Below are 22,851 nucleotides of genomic sequence, written 5' to 3' on the forward strand. Positions count from 1 at the left end.
AGAATACTACCCTCGATATTTATTGGAAAAGATCATCAAGATCGCAGTTCACTTTCACCATCCTGTGAAATTAATCATATTTTTTTTCTTCATCTGTAGCCTAATAAACTGCATGGTTTCCCGAGTCATAGTGGGAGGACCATACACCGTGTCATCCCGACTCGCAGTTAACTTCGATATGGTTACTATATCAGTTGCGCATAATTAATTTTACAGACACAAAAATATTTAGAATTTTCGGTTTTTGTGGCATTTTGTCCAACTGTAACAAACTACCTGTTTGATTCACAGCTGTCCTGTTTTTTTTTATGTGGCATGACTTTCTTTTACCTGCATAAAAACTGGATGGAAACGTGGTTACTGTTACCTCAAGTCATTGTCTTCTGGACATTCCTGGCAACCGTTATGAGAGTTGACCAGTAACTTTGCATAATCATTCCAGGTTGCACTATAATCACTCTCACATGCTTCAAATCAGCAACACATTTTATTTTGTTCTCATCCATCCACTTACATGATATTACAAATCAACATCCCAGGTCATGGAATAAATACAGGGATGAAATAGACTCAGATTAAATGTTTGCAGCAGTCTTCTAATGAGTTGATTAATCAAGGTATGTTCATTTGTATACTTTTCAAAGGCCCTCAAGCTACAAACCACTTGAGATGAATCCCACTCAGATCATTATGATCATTTTAGTATTTAACAGGTTAGAGGAGCATAATTTAGAGACTACACTACTAGAAAGAAACACATGGTCCAATTATCTTCCTGTCTCAATAGCATTCCATACACATCTGCAATTATTTTAAAATCTCTCTCACACACACACCCCATATTTCCAACACTCGACAGGCATCTTAAAGTTCAAGTTCAGAATTAAAAGAACCAGGTAAAAGTTATCAAAAAGTTACTTTCTGAACATGTCCATAGCACAATATAATTCTATTGTAGTACAATAAATATACTAAAACATTTAGGACATTGTAGTTTGGAATAAAGAATTAACTGCTGCATTTGAGGTTTCTCAAGAGAGATATTCATATGCACATATCTACAAATAAATAAAAGGAACAAAATAAAGTTATCATTTACAAAAGATCCATGCGCGCCAAGTGGAACTTGGTGGAACTGATGCAGTAAGGGAAAAAAAATAATTCACCATAGAAGTTGTTGATTGTTAAAAATGTATTCAAAGCTAAGCCATGGTCACTATGGAAGTTGCTCTGAAGCACAGCGGACATCCTCTCCAATGGAACCTGAAGATGAAGGAATGGGCCAAGTGCTTTATTGACAAGCACACATGAGGGGGGGGGGGGGGGGGGGGGTGATAATAATGTCTATTTTAATAAACCTCAGCAGTCTTGGAATAGGAAATCCTCTGTCAGGATACACATTCACCCAGATTTTTTTTGTTGTTGACCAATCCAATTGTTTTTGACCCATCCAAATTGTAGGTTTGTAAGAGGGGTTCACGCCACTCAGTCATGGAGTAGGTCCCAACATTATTTTTTTTATTTTGTTTTACCTTTAACTAGGCAAGTCAGGTAAGAACAAATTGTTATTTACAATGACGGCCTACACCAGCCAAACCCGGATGATGCTGGGCCAATTGTGGGTCGCCCTGTGGGACTCCCAATCATGGCCGGTTGTGATACAGCCTGGATTCAAGCACTGAGATGCAGTACTCAAGCACTGAGATGGCTGCGCCACTCAGGAGCACTTCTAGAGAACAACCCAAATAAACTGCCTGGTTCAAAATTTAACAGAATAGTACAACTGTTTGCTTATTGAGTGAGTTTTTAAAAGTATGTTTTTAAAAAGTAAAATGTTAACATTTATCAAATAACAGACACATTTGGTTAAGTATGACCATTCTCCTGGTCGTGTGAACACTGCCTTCAGCTAGATGGAACCTTATAGTTGGGATTATTATTCATTTGACTAAGTTTCATGTTTGGGGAAGAGAATCAAATGGCTTTTCTCCAGAGGCGCACAGTTAAAGACCACATACATACATACATACATACAACACCTTCAAGTCACCACACATTTCAAACAATCACTAGTTCAAATGGAACCAGCATAGCGGTACAGCCCTACTGATATCACCAAGGGTTCAAAAGACTGAGGGAAGAATCCGTGAAGCACCTAGGCAGGTGCATGAGACAAATGTAACCTGGCGATAAGCTAAACACAAAAGGCAGTGATGAGAATTTGGCCTTGATGCTTTCCTTCTTTCAATTCAAAAGACGAGCCCTCGGTTTATATCTGACAATAACACATTTCCTGGATTCCCAAAAAGAATAGGTCCATAATATTATAATAAACCTGCATGCATCTTAACCGTGAAGAGAACTCATGTGGGTCATCTGAGTAAGTGACACTCGAAAAGGCATTTTGAGTCAGTTTACATCCGATGTACTACATGCTGAGACAGACAAAGGTTTTGTATCTACCGAGAGATCCAGTCAGAAGACAGATGGTGCAGGAGGTGTTGCATTCAGCTGAAATAGCATACACCGTGTTTTTCTGTCTGCTTCTAGCTGCACCTCCTCCATCAATGACACCACACTAGGGTCATGTTCAGTAAGGCTCACGGAAATCTGTTCTCATTGGACGAGTTCAGATTGCACCTTCCTGTTTAATTCAGTTTCAATACTGGTTCTACCTACTGAACACAGGATTTATCCTGACAGGATGTGACAAAGCAGAAAAAAAGGCTTTGTGGATTCCATCTTTTTTTTTTATACAATGTAGCCTAATATACTATAGCATGAGAACTGTAGAGAATATTGTGTTCTGTGTTCATTGTAATTTTCTCCATCTATACTGTATCCTGTAAAAAGGAAGCAGAGGCATTTAAGGGGGAAATCATCTCCACCCTTTCAGCCTTAAAAAAGTATATTACACGGCTTCAGAAATCAATAACGTCTCACTCCTGGTGAGAAAAATCATTGCTGCATGAGTAACACTGTCTGTCCCCACTCACCCAAAGTACAAAGCACCAGTATATCATATGAGAAGCTATCCCAGTGGAGCACACAAGAATCAGGAAGCAGCACTGCTCTCGTCTCTTCCTGCAGCTACACCCTACTGGGCATTAGGAAGTAGTCAAGACTTTTCGTTGTCTGACTAAAGTTCTAATTGGTGGGAGGGAGTTCTCTCCCTCGTCTCCCTAGCAGGAGACTGCTATAGTTTGTTTATATCTGCTAGGGTAGAAAGCCCCATGTGGCTCCCAAGCTGCTCAAAAAGGGAAAGATAGGAGAGGGAGGCAGAGATGGAAGGTGCATCTGGAGGAGCTGGTGATTGGTGCTGATGGTCGGCGCTCCGTCAGTCATTTCTTTAAGGCTTTTAAAACAAACAAAAATAAAAAAAAGGGGGAGGAGGAATTAGAAAAGATGAGTTCTAGATGGAGCTGAGCGTCATAGATTCATCCGGAGGTGCTCGGGACGTTTGGACATCAGGGGGTAGGCCTGCTTCTTGAAGGGGCCGCCTGTGGTGGTGTTGCCAGAGGGCTTTTTGATGGGCAGTGGGGCAGACACCTCAGTAGCTTTGGAGCTCACATCCATCTGCTCCACACCAACCTCCATGGGCTGGTCTCCAGACCCAGAGCCCCCAGGGGACAGCAGGGATGAGACTCTAGCTTGGGTGGGGGCCCGGGGCCAGCAGTCCCCCCCAGCAAACTTCACTGGGCTGAGGGAACAGGACATTTGAGTACCGACAGGGGCAAGGTAGACCATTAGAATAGTGACATTTTAACAGTGAGGATAAATCCCAGTAGAAGTGAGTACCAGAATGATACTGGATTCAACAACTGCTGGGCAGGACAACTTTATGTAAAAATGCAAGTTCTACACAAACCTAAAGGAACATGAGACAAAACAAAAAGCACTTACCTCACTGGTGTTCTTGGGCTTCCCAGAAACCTTCTTGGTGAGCGGACTTTTTGTTCAAAGGGGAATTTCTCCTTGACGTTTTCAAGCACAGAAGGGGCTACATACGTAAAGCCCTGTGGGAAGGAGGTCACAGGGAAGATTATTTTCAGGCTCATCAAGGTCCATTACAACACAGAACAGAGGAGATGAGCAATGACACTCATTAAACTACATCATGCAATGTGGCCAGACAGTCAACGGTTTCCAGTAAAAAATAAAAAACAGATGCATTACCCATTTCTCGTAAGAAGAATATTTTTTTGTCAAAAATTTAAAATTAAAAGAAAAAAACACTAGCTTATGCCTAGACGTGTGCGTGCAGCCATGCACACAGTAAAACACACATGCCCACAAAAACGAAACCAAATGGACTGAGCACAGTAAGCAGCCTACCAGGAAGACTTGATTGGCACTTTCACTGAGCGTGGAGTCGTCAGGGCTGTCAACAGGAGTCTGGCTGGTGAACTTGGAGTCAAACTGGCTCACGTCATCAGCTGATTGCTACAATGGAAGGAAAGGAGGAAACCTGTTGACCTCCAGTCTCTGTGGGTCATGGAGGACTTGGGAAGCACAGGTGTTCTTCTTCACAATGAAAATTCTATGAATAAGGAATGATGGCTCACCAGAACAGGCTTGAATGGAGGATCCACTTTGCGAGCGAGAAGTTCGTCCCATTTAATATGCCTGAAGAATGGGTGGGACTGGAGACGAGAAAAAAGCTACATTAGAGGGTGTCCCTCTTCACCAACATTGTAATAATCCTGCAACAGGTGCCATGTTTTAACTGTATCACCTGAATTTCTGAGGCGTCTCCTGGGCCCGCCCCCAGGCGTAACGAGGCGTTGCGTTTTAGCAGCTGGAACAGAGAGTTATGTTAGTCTACTCCTTTGTTTTCATTTGACCCGACTTGTGTTACATTTGACAATCAGAAGATGGAGTGTACCTGAAATGCCACCCAAAAATGAATTTATTAAAACTGGAAGAGTTTAACATCTAACACAGTGAAACGCTTACCTTTTTGAGAAGGTCCCTGGCTTCTTGTGTGAGGTAAGGTGGCAAGTTCAATTTACACTTTAAGATTTTGTCAATGGTCTTCTTCCTGTTTTCACCAGTGAATGGTGGCTGTTGAGTAACAAAAAAAAAGTATGTTCCACAACAATAACCATAATGTCCCCAAGGTTAAATATCTAAATAATATTCAAAATGTAAAAAGATGATGTAGTCTTGTATGCAGGCTGTATTATGTGTATTTCTTGGAGGAATTGTACTCACTGCTCCTGTCAGCATGTCATACATGAGAGCTCCCAGGCTCCACCAGTCTACAGCCCGGTTGTGTCCACTCCTCATCAGGATCTCTGGGGCCCTGGAGTGACAGAGGGGAGAGGAATGGGTAGGCCTATCCATTGTTCAACCAAACCCTATACAATGTAGAGGTCGACCGATTATGATTTTTCAACACCGATACCAATTATTGGAGGACCAAAAAAAAATCTGATACCGAATAAAATTGGCCGATTTTTATTTTTATTTGTAATAATGACAATTACAACAATACTGAATGAACAATGAACACTTATTTTAACTTAATATAATACATCAATAAAATCAATTTAGTGTCAAATGAATAATGAAACATGTTCAATTTGGTTTAAATAATGCAAAAACAAAGTGTTGGAGAAGAAAGTAAAAGTGCAATATGTGCCATGTGAAAAGCTAACGTTTAAGTTCCTTGCTCAGAACATGAGAACATATGAAAGCCGGTGGTTCTTTTTAACATGAGTCTCCAATATTCCCAGGTAAGACGTTTTAGGATGTAGTTATTATAGGACTATTTCTCTCTATACCATTTGTATTTCATATACCTTTGACTATTGGATGTTCTAATAGGTACTTTAGTATTGCCAGCCTAATCTCGGGAGTTGATAGGCTTGAAGTCATAAACAGCGCAACGCTTGAAGCATTGCGAAGAGCTGCTGGCAAACGCAGGAAAGTGCTGTTTGAATGAATGCTTACGAGCCTGCTGCTGCCTACCACCGCTAAGTCAGACTGCGCTATCAAATCATAGACTTAATTATAATAACACACAGAAATACGAGCCTTAGGTCATTAATATGGTCAAATACAAAAACTATCATTTCGAAAACAAAACGTTTATTTTTTCAATGAAATACAGAACCGTTCCATATTTTATCTAACGGGTGGCATCCATAAGTCTAAATATTGCTGTTACATTGCACAACCTTCAATGGTATGTCATAATTATGTAAAATTCTGACAAATTAGTTTGCAACAAGCCAGGCGGCCCAAACTGTTGCATATACCCTGACTGCGTGCAATGAACGCAAGAGAAGTGACACAATTTCCCTAGTTTAATATTGCTTGCTAACATGAATTTCTTTGAACTAAATATGCAGGTTTAAAAATATATACTTGTGGATTGATTTTAAGAAAGGCGTTGATGTTTATGGTTAGGTACACATTGGTGCAACGACAGTGCTTTTTCGCGAATGCGCTTGTTAAATAACCGTTTGTCGAAGTAGGCTGTGATTCAATGATACATTTACAGGAACCGCATCGATTATATGCAACGCAGGACAAGCTAGATAAACTAGTAATATCATCAACCATGTGTAGTTAACTAGTGATTATGTTAAGATTGATTGTTTTTTTTTAAATAAGATCAGTTTAATGCTAGCTAGCACCTTACCTTGGCTCCTTGCTGCACTCGCATAACAGGTAGTCAGCCTGCCACGCAGTCTCCTCGTGGAGTGCAATGTAATCGGCCATCAGTGTCCAAAAATGCCGATTACCGATTGTTATGAAAACTTGAAATCGGCCCCAATTAAATCGGCCATTCCGATTAATCGGTCGACCTCTAATACAATGTGCAACCAAACTCACTAATTTCTCCTACCAAGAGTATGTACAGTAGTGGATAAAGAAGTTTACAACAGACTAGGAGGCTGATATTAACGTTTCATTATTTTAATGATTAGGACCGTGACTTACATGTATTCTATGGTGCCACAGAAAGTGTGAGTAACCGTGCCGTCGTGGATTGATTCTTTACACAGTCCAAAGTCTGTGAGCTTGATGTGACCGTTGTTGTTTAGCATGATGTTTTCTGGCTTCAGGTCTCTGTAGATGATGCCTTTCTGATGCAGGTGTCCCAGAGCCATTGAAATCTCTGCCAGATAGAAGCTGCAGAACAGAAAACAGACATCTAATACAGTTACAGGAAGTATGACGAAAGAAATCTATCCGTAAAGCATCAATAGCATTTTGGAAAAATGTATCCTTTCAGATTCACCTTTCATTGCCCTCTACATTCAAACCTAAGTGTTGTGCTTCCAACATCCTAACATTTGTCTGCTTCTAAAAATAGATCCAAAACACACCCCTACTGACCTTATGCTATGTAATCAAATCTCACATCTGTTGACACAACATTTGAGTGAGGACTACAGGTTCCAGACACTCATATCTATTCTACACATTTCAGACAGATAGATATCTCCAGCATGACAGATCACTTACCATGCTTTGTCTTCCACAAGGATCCCCTCTCTCTCCAATTGCATAAACAGCTCCCCACCTGCAAATCACAAATACAGCATTCAAATATGCACTATGCAGAAATTGCTCATGGTTGCTAAAAGTAGTTTAGTAGTCTAGTAGTTCGCTTAATTTCAGTTAATGTGAAAAACAAGCAAGTACAGTGCCTTGCGAAAGTATTCGGCCCCCTTGAACTTTGCGACCTTTTGCCACATTTCAGGCTTCAAACATAAATATATAAAACTGTATTTTTTTGTGAAGAATCAACAACAAGTGGGACACAATCATGAAGTGGAACAACATTTATTGGATATTTCAAACTTTTTTAACAAATCAAAAACTGAAAAATTGGGCGTGCAAAATTATTCAGCCCCTTTACTTTCAGTGCAGCAAACTCTCTCCAGAAGTTCAGTGAGGATCTCTGAATGATCCAATGTTGACCTAAATGACTAATGATGATAAATACAATCCACCTGTGTGTAATCAAGTCTCCGTATAAATGCACCTGCACTGTGATAGTCTCAGAGGTCCGTTAAAAGCACAGAGAGCATCATGAAGAACAAGGTACACACCAGGCAGGTCCGAGATACTGTTGTGAAGAAGTTTAAAGCCGGATTTGGATACAAAAAGATTTCCCAAGCTTTAAACATCCCAAGGAGCACTGTGCAAGCGATAATATTGAAATGGAAGGAGTATCAGACCACTGCAAATCTACCAAGACCTGGCCGTCCATCTAAACTTTCAGCTCATACAAGGAGAAGACTGATCAGAGATGCAGCCAAGAGGCCCATGATCACTCTGGATGAACTGCAGAGATCTACAGCTGAGGTGGGAGACTCTGTCCATAGGATAACAATCAGTCGTATATTGCACAAATCTGGCCTTTATGGAAGAGTGGCAAGAAGAAAGCCATTTCTTAAAGATATCCATAAAAAGTGTCGTTTAAAGTTTGCCACAAGCCACCTGGGAGACACACCAAACATGTGGAAGAAGGTGCTCTGGCAACAATGCAAAACGTTATGTTTGGCGTAAAAGCAACACAGCTGAACACACCATCCCCACTGTCAAACATGGTGGTGGCAGCATCATGGTTTGGGCCTGCTTTTCTTCAGCAGAGACATGGAAGATGGTTAAAATTGATGGGAAGATGGATGGAGCCAAATACAGGACCATTCTGGAAGAAAACCTGATGGAGTCTGCAAAAGACCTGAGACTGGGACGGAGATTTGTCTTCCAACAAGACAATGATCCAAAACATAAAGCAAAATCTACAATGGAATGGTTCAAAAATAAACATATCCAGGTGTTAGAATGGCCAAGTCAAAGTCCTGACCTGAATCCAATCGAGAATCTGTGGAAAGAACTGAAAACTGCTGTTCACAAATGCTCTCCATCCAACCTCACTGAGCTCGAGCTGTTTTGCAAGGAGGAATGGGAAAAAAGGTCAGTTTCTCGATGTGCAAAACTGATAGAGACATACCCCAAGCGACTTACAGCTGTAATCGCAGCAAAAGGTGGCGCTACAAAGTATTAACTTAAGGGGGCTGAATAATTTTGCACGCCCAATTTTTCCGTTTTTTATTTGTTAAAAAAAGTTTGAAATATCCAATAAATGTCGTTCCACTTCATGATTGTGTCCCACTTGTTGTTGATTCTTCACAAAAAAATACAGTTTTATATCTCTATGTTTGAAGCCTGAAATGTGGCAAAAGGTCGCAAAGTTCAAGGGGGCCGAATACTTTCGCAAGGCACTGTATATTGTAGAAAATCATTGTACCATCTAAACCGTTGTGATATTTTCCATAACCATTTTCAGCTGTTTGAAGCTGGTATACAAAACTGAAAGTAAAAGACAAAAAACTACACTTAAGAACAGGAAGTATTGATATAGTGCACATAGAACATATCTACAGCTTCTTAGATTTGCTTTCGATGCAAACTACAGATCTATACATGACATTTCTATATGAATTTGGTCAGTTCACCCAAAAAGTTACATATTGCAGCTTTATTTTAACTTAGGCCATAGTGTGTATGTTACGCTGTGTTGTGTGGTTTGTGTGTCTGTACACAGTGCCCCAGCCACTCACCCGAGTGGTACTCCAGAATGAGGTAGAGTACAGCTTGCCACCTGTCTGGAAGGCGTAGTTGCAAGGGTGTATGTATGTATGCGCGTGTATATATATATATATATATATATATATATATATAGATAAATAAAAGGTGTGTGTGTGTGTGCGTGCGTGCACACACCGTGCCCCAGCCGCTCACCAGAAAGGTACTCCAGGATGAGGTACAGCTTGCCCCCTGTCTGGAAGGCATAGATGAGGTCCACTATGAATGGGTGCTTCACCTCCTCCAGGATGTTCCTCTCTGCCTTGGTGTGTGCCGTGTCCTTAGCGTTACGCACTATCATCGCCTGGAGGCATCAAACAAGGCATGGATTGTCAAGCACTGTCAGCATTACAACAATGGTAGCACTTTACATTTACAGCAGATAATAAAGGGGAAATAACCTGGTAATAGTATGGTAACAAGTTATTCACTCCAAATGAAAAATTATAGAAAAATAGAAACTGAGGTATGATATGCATTTGAAAAGTAACACTAGAGTACATTCTTTGTCAAGCAGGACACACTATGGTAGGTAACGGACAACAGGTTTGCGACGGTCTGACAACATAACAAAAACCTAAAAGGAAATGTTCATTTGCCATCTGGTTTCGATGATTATTTCTCTGCGCTCCCTTTTCCCCAGCCCAGTGAAAGAAAGTAAAGGAACGCCTCTGCTCTGAGCCATGTCATTAATGCCGTTATTGTTGCCCTCAGGTCCAGAACACGTGCAAATCTTTTGCTCAAAGAAATCCAAAACATTCAAACTATTTCAGCTGTCGCGAACAATACTAGATCTGTTTCAGTTGGATAAAGCCTGAGCCCAGTGGCAGAGCCAGAAGCCACAGTATGAGAGCAGAGCAGCCGGTCATGAGCGTGAGGCTCTGCTGCCTGCCGTGCTACAGAGACACTTACAACATGCACACAGTGCTGGGTTATGACATGGCCGGTTAAGTTCACCATGCTAAACACCAGTGCTGAGGCAAGTCTGCTGCTTTTCAACAGTGTTACACTAGCATATATACACCCTTATGTTATACTAGGGAAATTGTGTTTCCATAGCTAGGGCTGACACTGAGGACTTGTGAAAAGCAGAATCAACAAACTATGCATTATCAAAACAGTTGCTTTGTGAGAAGGTGTTAAAGTTCAGTTAGCCAATTGTTATGTAAATGCAAGCTGAAAAGTACCAGGGGCTTTACTTTGACCACAAGTGAGAGCAGGTCCACCAGAGCCATGGCCCATGGAAACAGAAAAGTCTGAGCCTTTTCGTTCAAACACTGGGGTAAATCCTGTATGTAAAAGCCATATGAGCTTCCAAGATGTGAGGGAAAGAGGGGACCCTGGTGTTTTATTTGGCAGTGATGATAGCTGCTGGTTGGCTGGTTAAGAGCTCTTAGCTCCTGCATGGTAGCAACAGTAAATACTGGCTTATAAAAAAAAAACTATAAACAGAACCATTATTACCGAAACCTCTAAGGCTTCTGGGAAAAATTGGTGGATTCTGGGGCCAAGATGCAAACCAGACGGGCAGTCATCAATTACAGAAAGGATGCAGAGCAGATGGAAAGAAACTGTGGAGAACAAACAGACCTGAGGTTTAATGGGAAGTCATTTTAGTTTTTTTGTTATGGGTTAGGTTAGGCGGCCTCTTTTCTGACTGCATGGCTAAATTAATTCACCTGTGTATTCAGTACACTACTGTAACAACTTGGGTCAGTGTCCAATCTGGGCTCATCGTCATGTCAATGGAAATCCTTAAGAGAATAACTCTTAAAATAATAATTAACACAGACCTTAAGTGTGCAGTTCCTTAGGGGCAAATGAGAGAACAGAAGATAAGTATCTCAACATCATGAGAACAGCCCACCTTCTTCAAGACCTTCATGGCGAAAATCTTTCCCGAAGTAGCACCCGACACCTTACGAACTTGAAAAACCTGAATGTGATAAGGGGGAAAGTCAAACCATGAATTTATGCTCTCTATTCTAAGGAGAAGACGTGAATGAATACTTGAACAAGTCATAGGGTGATGAGGGATAGCTCACCTTTCCATAGCCTCCTTTTCCTAAAACCCGGAGTAACTCAAAGCATTCCGGACGAATCTGCTCCGTTCCTTTGTTGACGCTGTCTTCAGAGATTTCAAACTTTTCACAGTCGTCCATGTTACTTTAAAATACATTTAAAAAGACAACCATTGAAACATAATTCATTTAATGTCAAATTTCAGCCAGTTGAATCTACCCGAATGACAAAACCAGAAGGTAAGATTAAAGATGGAATCCACAGTAGGGGAAAACAGTCCTGCCTGCACAAGCAATCTATCAACTAAAATCACTCATGGTCCTTTATCTGTTCATCAAGCATACAACATCATAAAAGTGGTCAAAGGTGTTTCTGTAGTTAACAAAACATTACACAGATTATTAATCCCTTTAGGGCAATTAGATTGACACCTGTGCCCAAACAATAAAACACATAGAATTGCATGTCAAAGAAGCACCCTGTTGTCAAAGATGTTGTGGTGAGTGTGCCACATTAGCTAGTGCTAAAATATACAGGCTGAACCTATGTTGTAAATACCCACAATTCGAAACCGCTGCATTGCTCCGTGCATTCGCTCATTTGGGTCTGGCAAAAAAGAAGAAGAAAAAAAAAAGAGAACAATTTAACAACAGGATTGATCTTTCCCCATCAGTAGACAACTTCAAAAATATACCTGTTCCAGTGATTATTCAGACGGGACTTTTTTGACTGCATCACACACACAGTCTTGTGAGACTGCTGAAAAAAAGCAAACGATTCTAAAATTAAAGATGTACGAAAGAGTAGCTAGAACAACTTGTTTCACTTGTCCACATCCAACGATGCCGAAATCTGATCATCAGAGGTCAAGTGGTTTCATAGCTATAGTAATCTGTCAATGCGTAACGTTATATCCGTTAACGTTAGCTATGTTTTGACAATCCAACTAAGAATGGATCGTTTATTGAGAAGACAGATGGCTAGGCCTATAGAGCTGGTTAGTTTAGCTTGCCACCAACGTTAAGTCCGCCCTTGGTTCAGCTACCTAATAATAGTTAGTTACTATAATATTAATTAGCTAGCTACCTTCTTACTTACTTACTAACGTTAATCGCTAAATTAACTAGTTATATATTAGCGGATGTAAGCGTGGGTTATTTTGGACTTGCCACGCACGACTAGCTAACCAGCTGATATGTTGAAGTTATTGACAAAGACAGTCTTAAGCTTCTGACTAACATCAGATTCTTTACTGCAGACAAGTTAGTTTGCGCCTCCCTTCTTCACTAGTAGCTAACGATAGTAGCTAACTGGTTCATGCCAAGGTCGGAAGCTAAAGGAAACTAGCTAGCTAGTAATGTTTTGCTGGGTGGCTAGCTAGCTAATTATTGTACAGTAGCTGGCTACTTACCCCATCCCCGAGTTCATCATCAGACACATTTTCGTCCACCTGATCCAAATCAATGTTGAATACCCCCGCCATTGCGTTTGCTTGGTCCCTCTCTCTCACTCAGTCCGAAATAAAGTATCAACTTCTCCACTGCCTCGTGGAAATACACCTCACCGACATAACCGGCTACAGTAAATAGAACCCATGCGAGTAGCAGTACCGCTAGCTACCGGCCACACGCAATTTAAAAAACAAAGCCCAGTGTGAGCACGCGCACTGCTGAAATGAGATAGTAGCTGAGTAGCTTTAATAGTAGCCCAATGTCCATGATGCCCCATACTTTTTCCTTAAATTATTTCGCTCGTTTAAACATGTCATATTTGATCGTAGTTTAATAGTTTAAAAGTGATGTTTGTGTAATATGGCTCAGAAATGAGCTATGATGATGATATTGTAGTCAGTCAAAATCTAATAAAATGTTATTGGTCACATACACATATGTAGCAGATGTTATTGCGGGTGTAGAGAAATGCTTGTGTTCCTTGCAACAACAGTGCAGTAGTATCTAACAATTCACAACATTACACACAAATCTAAAATAATGGAATTAATAAATATATAAAAATTTGGCCCATGGACTGCCTGGCATATTTTTTTTGCCACAACAGGTATGATTGCACTATGAAAAAACGTTCACAGGCTTTTGTGTATTCTCACTTGGTTAATTGTGATCTTAGTGTCTTTTGTGATCTAACCTCGCAATTGTAAATGAGAACTTGTTCTCAACTTGCCTACCTGGTTAAATAAAGGTGAAATAAATAAAATAAATAAACCTGTAACCAGACTAACTGTTTGTGTGCAGATACCCGTTACTGGCAGTAGATGGCAGTGAAAACAAAGCAATCCTTCTTCGTGTTTCACCCCATTTGGACCTCTGAGTCTTGCAGTGATCGTAAGTGCCAACAGGGGACGCCCATAGGGTGTTACCAAATATGTGGAATAACCCACATAAATGTTCACAGTCACCTTGGGTTGAGGTGGTGTGAGAATTATATGATGTGTTGTTTCACATATAGCATCACCATTCCTGTGATGATGACTCATGACTGGGAGCATTTATTCAACACACACACACACACACACACACACACACACACACACACACACACACAAAACCCCACCTTACTTCTACTCAGTGCCCTATCTCTGTGAAACCTGTGGTCCTAGATCAAAGGGACTGTGTTTCAAGTTGAACGTTTTTTTATTAGTCGTATGTACGGGATACACATGGAATACGTAGTCCAACAAAATGCTTACTTGCAGGTTCCTTCTCGACAATGGAAACAACAGTAAGAAATAATCTAATATAAAAATACAAATATAAAGTCAATGGCAGTAGAATATATATATATTTTTTGCATATATATAATATATGGAGGTGACAATTTATAGTTCAATATTTACACGTGTATAGGGGAAGGGGGATGGGGTAAGTGTATAAATTGAGCAATATAATAAGAGTCTTCTGGTAGTAGAAGTTGTGATGTGTGTAGCATGAATGTATATAATATATGTGTGTGTCTATGTCTGTGTGGGTATGTGCATGAGGGAGTGCATGTGTGCTAATGAGGGACGAATCAGACCAGGTGGTCAGTCCAGTTCAAGTGTTCAGTCCAGTTCAAGTGTTCAGCGGTCTGATGGCTTGTGGATCGAAACTGTCTCTGAGCCTGTTGGTATCAGTCCTCGTGCTTCAGCTTGTGGCTGGGGTGTGTGGGGTCCTTGATGTGTGTATGTGTGTGTGTGTGTGTGTGTGTATACATATATATATATATATATATATATATATATATATATATATATATACACGGAGTATACAAAACATGAAGAACACCTGCTCTTTCCATGACATAAACTGACTAGGTGAATACAGGTGAAAGCTATGATCCCTTATTGATATCACTTGTTAAATCCACTTCAATCCATGTAGATGAAGGGGAGGAGACAGGTTAAACATATTTTTTTTCAGCCTTGAGACAATTGAGACATGTATTATGGATGTGTGCCATTCAGAGGATAAACGGGCAAGACACAAGATTTAAGTGCATTTTAACGGGGTATGGTAGTAGGTCCCACGAAAAGTACTTCCAGCCAACTTGACACAACTGTGGGAAGCATGGGAGTCAACATGGGCCAGCATCCCTGTGAAATGCTTTGTAGAGTCCCATGCCCCAATGAACTGAGGCTGTTCTGAGGGCAACAGAGGGGGGTGCAATTCAATATTAGGAAGCTGTTCCTAATGTTTGGTATACTCAGTGTATAATGGGTACAACCTTCAATTACAACACTCTCTGCCTTGCACATTAAGATGTTTTATTCATTAGTGATTCCTGTGTGTAACTGAGACACCTGAGTGATATGCATTCTTTGGCCTAGGCTGTTGGTGCAGGGCAGGGATAAAGAAAGGAATGAAAAGGGATGAGAGGAAGGGAGGAAATGAGAGAGAAAGGGGAGACAAACATGGACAAATGAATAGACAATATTGTTTTTATTCATGGCCATAGAGAGACTGTGGGTATGTATTTGGCTGCAGATGACTTTAGATGATGGTGGCAGATAGAAGCATGCTTGATCTGTAAGTAACAAATGAGCCTATTGGCTCCCTTCTCTCTTCCTCACAGCATGAAACCACAGGAATAGATTCAAAAAGGGGCTTTCTGGTTTTGATGTGTTGAAAGACAGAGAAGACATTTACTTGCAAATGACTGCAAAGGGCAATTTCCAAAATATCTTCAAAGAAGTTGAGAGAACGGGAAAAAGTTGGGCGTTAATTATTGGCTCTTACATGGTTATGTTGTCGGTTTCTTCCCTTAAATAATCATCACGAAAACATGGTAGTGCTTTTTCCAAAGAAAATTAACTGCAAGCGGGCACTCTTTTGTTATGTATTAGTCAGTGACAGGATAACAATCACAAAACATGAAATTATTACAGTTATGTAATCTGTGAATTGGAGTGAATAGAATGTGGTGTGATGAACAGTAGATTTGAACAACGGGACAGAGCAGGACAGGTTGTGCCAGCCAGGTGATTACTAGGGTGTGTCTGTTCTCTTCTGTATGCTCACAGTTCACACATACACACACACACACACTCTATATCCTGCTGACATTGCCACCTGGCTGGCTTTTGCGGTTAGGTTAAGGGTGAGGCACTCTGCCACACTGGCAATGGCGTGGGTAGGCAGAGGACTGGAAGCTGTTGCTCAAACTGCCCATATCTGACCAAAGGTCAAATAGAATCAGAATTTTAGGAAAACTAAATCCTAACCACTACTGGTCAAATAGTCAAAAATCAAAATAACAAATAATTAAGCAGCAGCAGTAAAATAACAAGTCAGGCGATATACAGGGGGTACCAGTAAAGAGTCAATGTGCGGGGGCACCGGTTAGTCGAGGTAATTGAGGTAATATGTACATGTAGGTTAAAGTGACTATGCATAGATTATAAACAGAGAGTAGCAGCAGCGTAAAAGAGAGGTCTGGGTAGCCCTATGATTAGCTATTCAGGAGTCTTCTGGATTGGGGGTAGAAGCTGTTAAGAAGCCTTTTGGACCTAGACTTGGCGCTCCGGTACAGCTTGCCGTGTGGTAGCAGAGAGAACAGCCTATGACTAGGGCCTACCTCTGACACCACCTGGTATTGAGGTCCTTGTTGGCAGGATGCTTGGCCCCAGTGATGTACTGGGCCGTATGTACTACCCTCTGTAGTGCCTTGCAGTCGGATGCCGAGCAGTTGCCATACCTGTAGAAACTTTTGAGGATCTGAGGACCCATGCCAAATCTTTTCAGTCTCCTGGAGGGGATTGGCTTTGTTGTGCCCTCTTCACGACTGTCTTAGTGTGTTTGGACCATGATAGTTTGGTGGTGATGTGGACTCTCAACCTGTTCCACTACAGCCCAGACGATGAGAATGGGGGCATGCTCGGTCCTCCTTTTCCTGTAGTCCACAATCATCTCCTTTGTCTTGATCACGTTGAGGGAGAGGTTGTTGTCCTGGCACCACACGGCCAGGTCTCTGACCTCCTTCCTATAGGCTGTCTCATCGTTGTCGGTGAACAGTTGTGTCAAACTTGATGATGGTGTTGGAGTCGTGTCTGGCCATGCAGTCATGAGTGAACAGGGAGTACAGGAGGGGACTGAGCACGCACCCCTGAGGGGCCCCCATGTTGAGGATAGCATGGCGGATTTGTTGTTACCTACCCTTACCACCTGGGTGTGGCCCGTCAGGAAGTCCAGGATCCAGTTGCAGAGGAAGGTGTTTAGTGATGAGCTTTGAGGGCACTATGGTGTTGAACGCTGAGCTGTAGTCAATTAACAGCCTTCTCACATAGGTGTTCCTTTTGTCCAGGTGGGAAAGGGCAGTGTGGAGTGCAATAGAGATTGCATAATCTGTGGAGCTGTTGGGGTGATATGCAAATTGGAGTAGGTATTGGGTTTCTGGGATAATGGTGTTCATGTGAGCAATGACCAGCCTTTCAAAGCACTTCATGGCTACAGACGTGATCATTTAGGCAGGTTACCTTAGTGTTCTTGGGCACAGGGACTATGGTGATCTGCTTGAAATGTTGGTATTACAGACTGGTTGAAAATGTCAGTGAAGACACTTGCCAGTTGGTCAGCGTATGCTCAGAGTACAAGTCCTGGTAATCCGTCTGGCCCTGCGGCCTTGTGAATGGTGACCTGTTTAAAGGTCTTACTGACATCGGCTATGGATATCAAGGACCATATCACCTCCACCCTACCTGACACCCTAGACCCACTCCAATTTGCTTACCGCCCCAATAGGTCCCCAGAGGATGCAATCGCAACCACACTGCACACACGCTTTGCCTGTTTGATGGATCATCAGAGGGCATAGCGGGATTTTTTATAAGCTTCCGGATTAGAGTCCCGCTCCTTGAAAGTGGTAGCTCTACCTTTTAGCTCAGTGCGGATGTGGCCTGTAATCCATGGCTTCTGGTTGGGGTACGTACAGTCACTGTGGGGACGACGTCATCAATGCACTTATTGATGAAGCCAGTGACTGATGTGGTGTACTCCTCAATGCCATCGGAAGAATCCCGGAACATATTCCAGTCTGTGCTAGCAAAACAGTCCTGTAGCTTAGTATCTGCTTCATCTGACCATTTTCTTATTGACCGAGTCACTGGTGCTTCCTGCTTTAGTTTTTGCTTGTTAGCAAGAATCAGGAGGGTATAATTATGGTCAGATTTGCCAAATGGAGGGCAAGGGAGAGCTTTGTACGCATCTCTGTGTGTGGAGTAAAGGTGGTCTAGAGTTTTTTCCCCTCTGGTTGCACATTTAACATGCTGGTAGAGATTAGGGAGAACGGATTTGAGTTTCCCTGCGTTAAAGTCCCTGGCCACTAGGAGTGCCGTCTCTGAATGAGCGATGTCCTGTTTGCTTATGGCCGTATACAGCTCATTGAGTGCGAAATTAGTGCCAGCATCAGTCTGCGGTGGTATATAGACAGCTACGAAAAATAAAGATGTAAAGTCTCTTGGTAAATAGTGTGGTCTACAGCTTATCATGAGATAACCTCGAGACTTCCTTAGATTTCGTGGACCACGTGTATTCTCTGTTCCCAACGCACTAGACGACCAGTTCTTTTAGCCTTTATCCGTAACCTTATCCTACTCCTCCTCTGTTCCTCTGGTGATGTAGAGGTTAACCCAGGCCCTGCAGACCCCAGTACCACACCTATTCCCCAGGCACTATCATTTGTTGACTTCTGTAACTGTAAAAGCCTTGGTTTCATGCATGTTAACATCAGAAGCCTCCTCCCTAAGTTTAGCACATTCTGCCAAACCTGATGTACTAGCCATGTCTGAGTCCTGGCTTAGGAAGGCCACCAAAAATTCAGAAATTTCCATCCCCAACTACAACGTTTTCCGCCAAGATAGAACTGCTAAAGGGGGCGGAGTCGCAATCTATTGCAGAGATAGTCTGCTGAGTTCTGTCATGCTATCCAGGTCTGTGCCCAAACAGTTCTAGCTTCTACTTTTAAAAATCCACCTTTCCAGAAATAAGTCTCTCACTGTTGCTGCTTGCTATAGACCCCCCTCAGCCCCCAGCCGTGCCCTGGACTCCATATGTGAATTGATTTATCTTTAGAGTTCGTACTATTGGGTGACCTAAACTGGGATATGCTTAACACCCTGGCCGTCCTACAATCTAAGATAGCTGCCCTCAATCTTACACAAATAATCAAGGAACATACCAGGTACAACCACAAATCCGTAAACACGGGCACCCTCTTAGATATCATCCCGACAAACTTGCCCTCTAAATACACCTCTGCTGTCTTCAACCAGGATCTCAGCGATCACTGCCTCATTGTCTGTGTCCGTAATAGGTCCGCGGTCAAACGACCACCCCTCATCACTGTCAAATGCTCCCGAAAACACTTCAGCAAGCAGGCCTTTCTAATCGACCTGGCCCGTGTATGCTGGAGGATATTGACCTCATCCCTTCAGTAGAGGATGCCTGGTTATTCTTAAAAAGTCCTTTCCTCACCATCTTAAATAAGCATGCCCCATTCAAAAAATGTAGAACTAGGAACAGATATAGCCCTTGGTTCAGTCCATACTTGACTGCCCTTGACCAGCACAAAAACATCCTGTGGCGTACTGCATTAGCATCGAATAGCCTCTGCGATATGCAACTTTTCAGGGAAGTTAGGAACCAATATACACAGGCAGTTAGGCTAGCTTTTTCAAACAGAAATTTGCATCCTGTAGCACAAATTCCAAAAAGTTTTGGGACACTGTAAAGTCCATGGAGAATAAGAGCACCTCCTCTCAGCTGCCCACTGCACTGAGGCTAGGAAACACTGTCACCACCGATAAATCCAGGATAGTCTCGATTTCAATGAGCATTTTTCTATGGCTGGCTATGCTTTCCACCTGGCTTACCCCTACCCTGGCCAACAGCTCTGCACCCCCCACAGCAACTTGTCCAAGCCCCCCCGCTTCTCCTTCACCCAAATCCAGATAGCGGATGTTCTGAAAGAGCTGCAAAATCTGGAACCCTACAAATTAGCTGGGCTAGACAATCTGGACCCTCTCTTTCTAAAATTGTCCGCTAAAATTGTTGCAACCCCTATTACTAGGCTGTTCAACCTCTCTTTCGTATCGTCTGAGATCCCTAAAGATTGGAAAGCTGCCGCGGTCATCCCTCTCTTCAAAGGGGGAGACACTCTAGACCCAAACTGTTATAGACCTATATCCATCCTGTTCTGCCTTTCTAAGGTCTTCAAAAGCCAAGTTAACAAACAGATCACTGACCATTTCGAATCCCACCGTACCTTCTCCGCTATGCAATCTGGTTTCCGAGCTGGTCATGGGTGAACCTCAGCCACGCTCAAGGTCCTAAACGATATCATAACCGCCATCGATAAAAGACAGTACTGTGCAGCCGTCTTCATCGACCTGGCCAAGGCTTTCGACTCTGTCAATCACCGCATTCTTATCGGCAGACTCAATAGCCTTGGTTTCTCAAATGACTACCTTTACAAAATAGCCTCCAACACTCTACTTAGCAAATTCGATGTAGTTTATCACAGTGCCATCTGTTTTGTCACCAAAGCCCCATATACTACTCACCATTGCCACCTGTATACTCTTGTTGGCTGGCCCTAGCTTCATATTTGTCGCAAAAACCAACTGGCTCCAGGTCATCTATAAGTCTTTGCTAGGTAAAGCCCCGCCTTATCTCAACTGACTGGTCACCAGCAGCTCCAGCAGGTATATTTCCCTGGTCATCCCAAAGCCAACTCCTCTTTTGGCCACCTTTCCTTCCAGTTATCTGCTGCCAATGACTGGAACGAATTGCAAAAATCACTGAAGCTGGAGACATATATCTCCCTCACTAACTTTAAGCATCAGCTGTCAAAGCAGCTTACCGATCACAGCACCTGTACACAACCTATCTGTAAATAGCCCACCCAACTACCTCATCCCCATATTGTTTTTTTTTTGTTGCTCTTTTGCACCCCGGTATCTCTACTTGCACATCATCATCTGCACATCTATCACTCCAATGTTAATGCTAAATTGTAAATATTTCGCCACTATGGCCTATTTATTGCCTTACCTCTAATCTTACTGTATTTGCACACACTGTATATAGATTTTTCTATTGTGTTATTGACTGTACGTTTGTTTTTCCCATGTGTAACTCTGTGTTGTTTGTGTCGCACTGCTTTGCTTTATCTTGGCCAGGTCGCAGTTGTAAATGAGAACTTGTTCTCAACTGGCCTACCTGGTTAAATAAAGGTGAAATAAAATAAATAACAAAATAAAACCTGCGGTTGTTTACAAATATACATAGTCCGCCGCCCCTTGCCTTACCAGAGGCAGCTGCCGAAAATGATTAAAACCCGCTAGCTGTGTGTTAATCATGTCGTCGTTCAGCCACGACTCTGTGAAACATAAGATATTACAGTTTTCAATGTCCCGTTGGTAGGTTATACATGCTCGTAGTTCGTCTATTTTGTTATCAATTGATTGTACGTTGGCTAATAGGACCGATGGTACAGGTAGATTACCCTCTCGGTGACGGATCCTTACAAGGCACCCGGACCGTGGTCCACAATAGCTCTGTCTTTTCCTCCTGCGAAAGAAGGGGATGAGGGCCCTGTCAGTCGTCCAAAGTAAATCCTTCCCCTCCGACTCGTTGAAGAAGAAGAATTGCTCCAGTACGGGGTGAGTAATCACAGCCCTGATATCAAGAAGCTCTTTTCGGTCATAAGACACTGTGGCAGAAACATTATGTACAAAATAAGTTACAAATAATGCGAAAAAACATACACAATAGCACAATTTGTTACGGGATCGTAAGAAAGGCAGCCATCTTCTTCGGCGCCTTTATATCCTTAGTCTTGCATATGTAGGATCTTAATTTGAGCCAGTTTGCTACAGCAGGAAAATAAGCCTGCAGCAACAGGAAATGTGGGTTATAATTAATGGAATTTTTTTTGTAGGGGTTGATACATTTTTCATTATGACAAATCAAGCCTAACATTTAGGAGTTGTGGACTCGAGTCACATGATTTGGACTGGAGTCTGATTTGAGTACAACATTTGATGACTTGACTTGATAGAAAATAAATAACTTGACTTTGACTTGGGACTGATGACTTTGTAATGTTTAGTCACTCATTTTGTGGCACAGAGTCTTCCTGGATTACTCTACATACAGCCAGAGACCCTTGCAAAATAAACTGCTACAGTTTTAGTGAAACGCTAACTCAGCGCTCTGATTGGACCAGCAAACTGTCAATCAACACAAATCAGATGAGCTAGCGAACAGATTGCTGATTTGCTGTACAGCTAGCTAGCGTAGAGAGGGGATTGCAATAATAAACAAATATGCAACTACAAAAAAATGGTGATCAAGAATATGAACTGTTTACTTTGCAAGCTCACCAGCAATGGGACAACAATTACTAGCATAGGTATTTTGGTATGTATCAATTGCTTGAAATGTATATTGACTTATAAAGCTTGGATTTGGAATTTGTTAAAATTAATTATTACTATGGCAAAGACGCACCATAGGAGTAGCGAGTGATTTTTTTTATCTTGTTGAAATGTTTGCTGTTGCTTTCACACTTTAAATACATAGGCTCTATGAGGCAAATCGATTTCCCACGTAATACTACAATAATTGACAGCATTTCATAATTCCATCCCCGTACCGTTTATTGCAACGCGTAGACATTTACATTTCATGTTTGATAGGCCTAAGATACATTTTAATTCTATAG

The 22,851-nt window shown here is 41.9% G+C and overlaps 1 protein-coding gene across 1 annotated transcript; it reads right to left on the minus strand.

The window, feature by feature from the left end:
* Positions 1 to 468: 468 nt before the first annotated feature.
* On the minus strand, positions 469 to 13,287 carry LOC139423102 (ribosomal protein S6 kinase beta-1-like). The gene is made up of 14 exons (XM_071174751.1): positions 13,046 to 13,287; positions 12,197 to 12,240; positions 11,658 to 11,778; positions 11,480 to 11,548; positions 9,769 to 9,916; positions 7,480 to 7,537; positions 6,952 to 7,143; positions 5,215 to 5,305; positions 4,957 to 5,064; positions 4,736 to 4,798; positions 4,566 to 4,643; positions 4,336 to 4,443; positions 3,904 to 4,016; positions 469 to 3,700 (listed from the first exon to the last, which is right to left on the minus strand). The coding sequence occupies exons 1-14, from the start codon at positions 13,115 to 13,117 to the stop codon at positions 3,430 to 3,432; spliced, it is 1,536 nt and encodes a 511-aa protein (XP_071030852.1). The 5' UTR covers positions 13,118 to 13,287; the 3' UTR covers positions 469 to 3,429.
* Positions 13,288 to 22,851: the final 9,564 nt, after the last annotated feature.

The sequence above is a fragment of the Oncorhynchus clarkii genome, chromosome 12 (assembly GCF_045791955.1).
Source record: "Oncorhynchus clarkii lewisi isolate Uvic-CL-2024 chromosome 12, UVic_Ocla_1.0, whole genome shotgun sequence".
Lineage (NCBI taxonomy): Eukaryota > Metazoa > Chordata > Actinopteri > Salmoniformes > Salmonidae > Oncorhynchus > Oncorhynchus clarkii.

Coding starts and splice junctions, on each gene's coding strand:
- LOC139423102 (XM_071174751.1), bottom strand. CDS start 13,117: ATGGCGGGGGTATTCAACATTGATTTGGATCAGGTGGACGAAAATGTG. Junction 12,241..13,045: donor ATGATGAACTCGGGGATGGG/GTAAGTAGCCAG, acceptor CTTTTTTGCCAG/ACCCAAATGAGCGAATGCAC. Junction 3,701..3,903: donor AGCCCAAGAACACCAGTGAG/GTAAGTGCTTTT, acceptor CTGTTCCCTCAG/CCCAGTGAAGTTTGCTGGGG.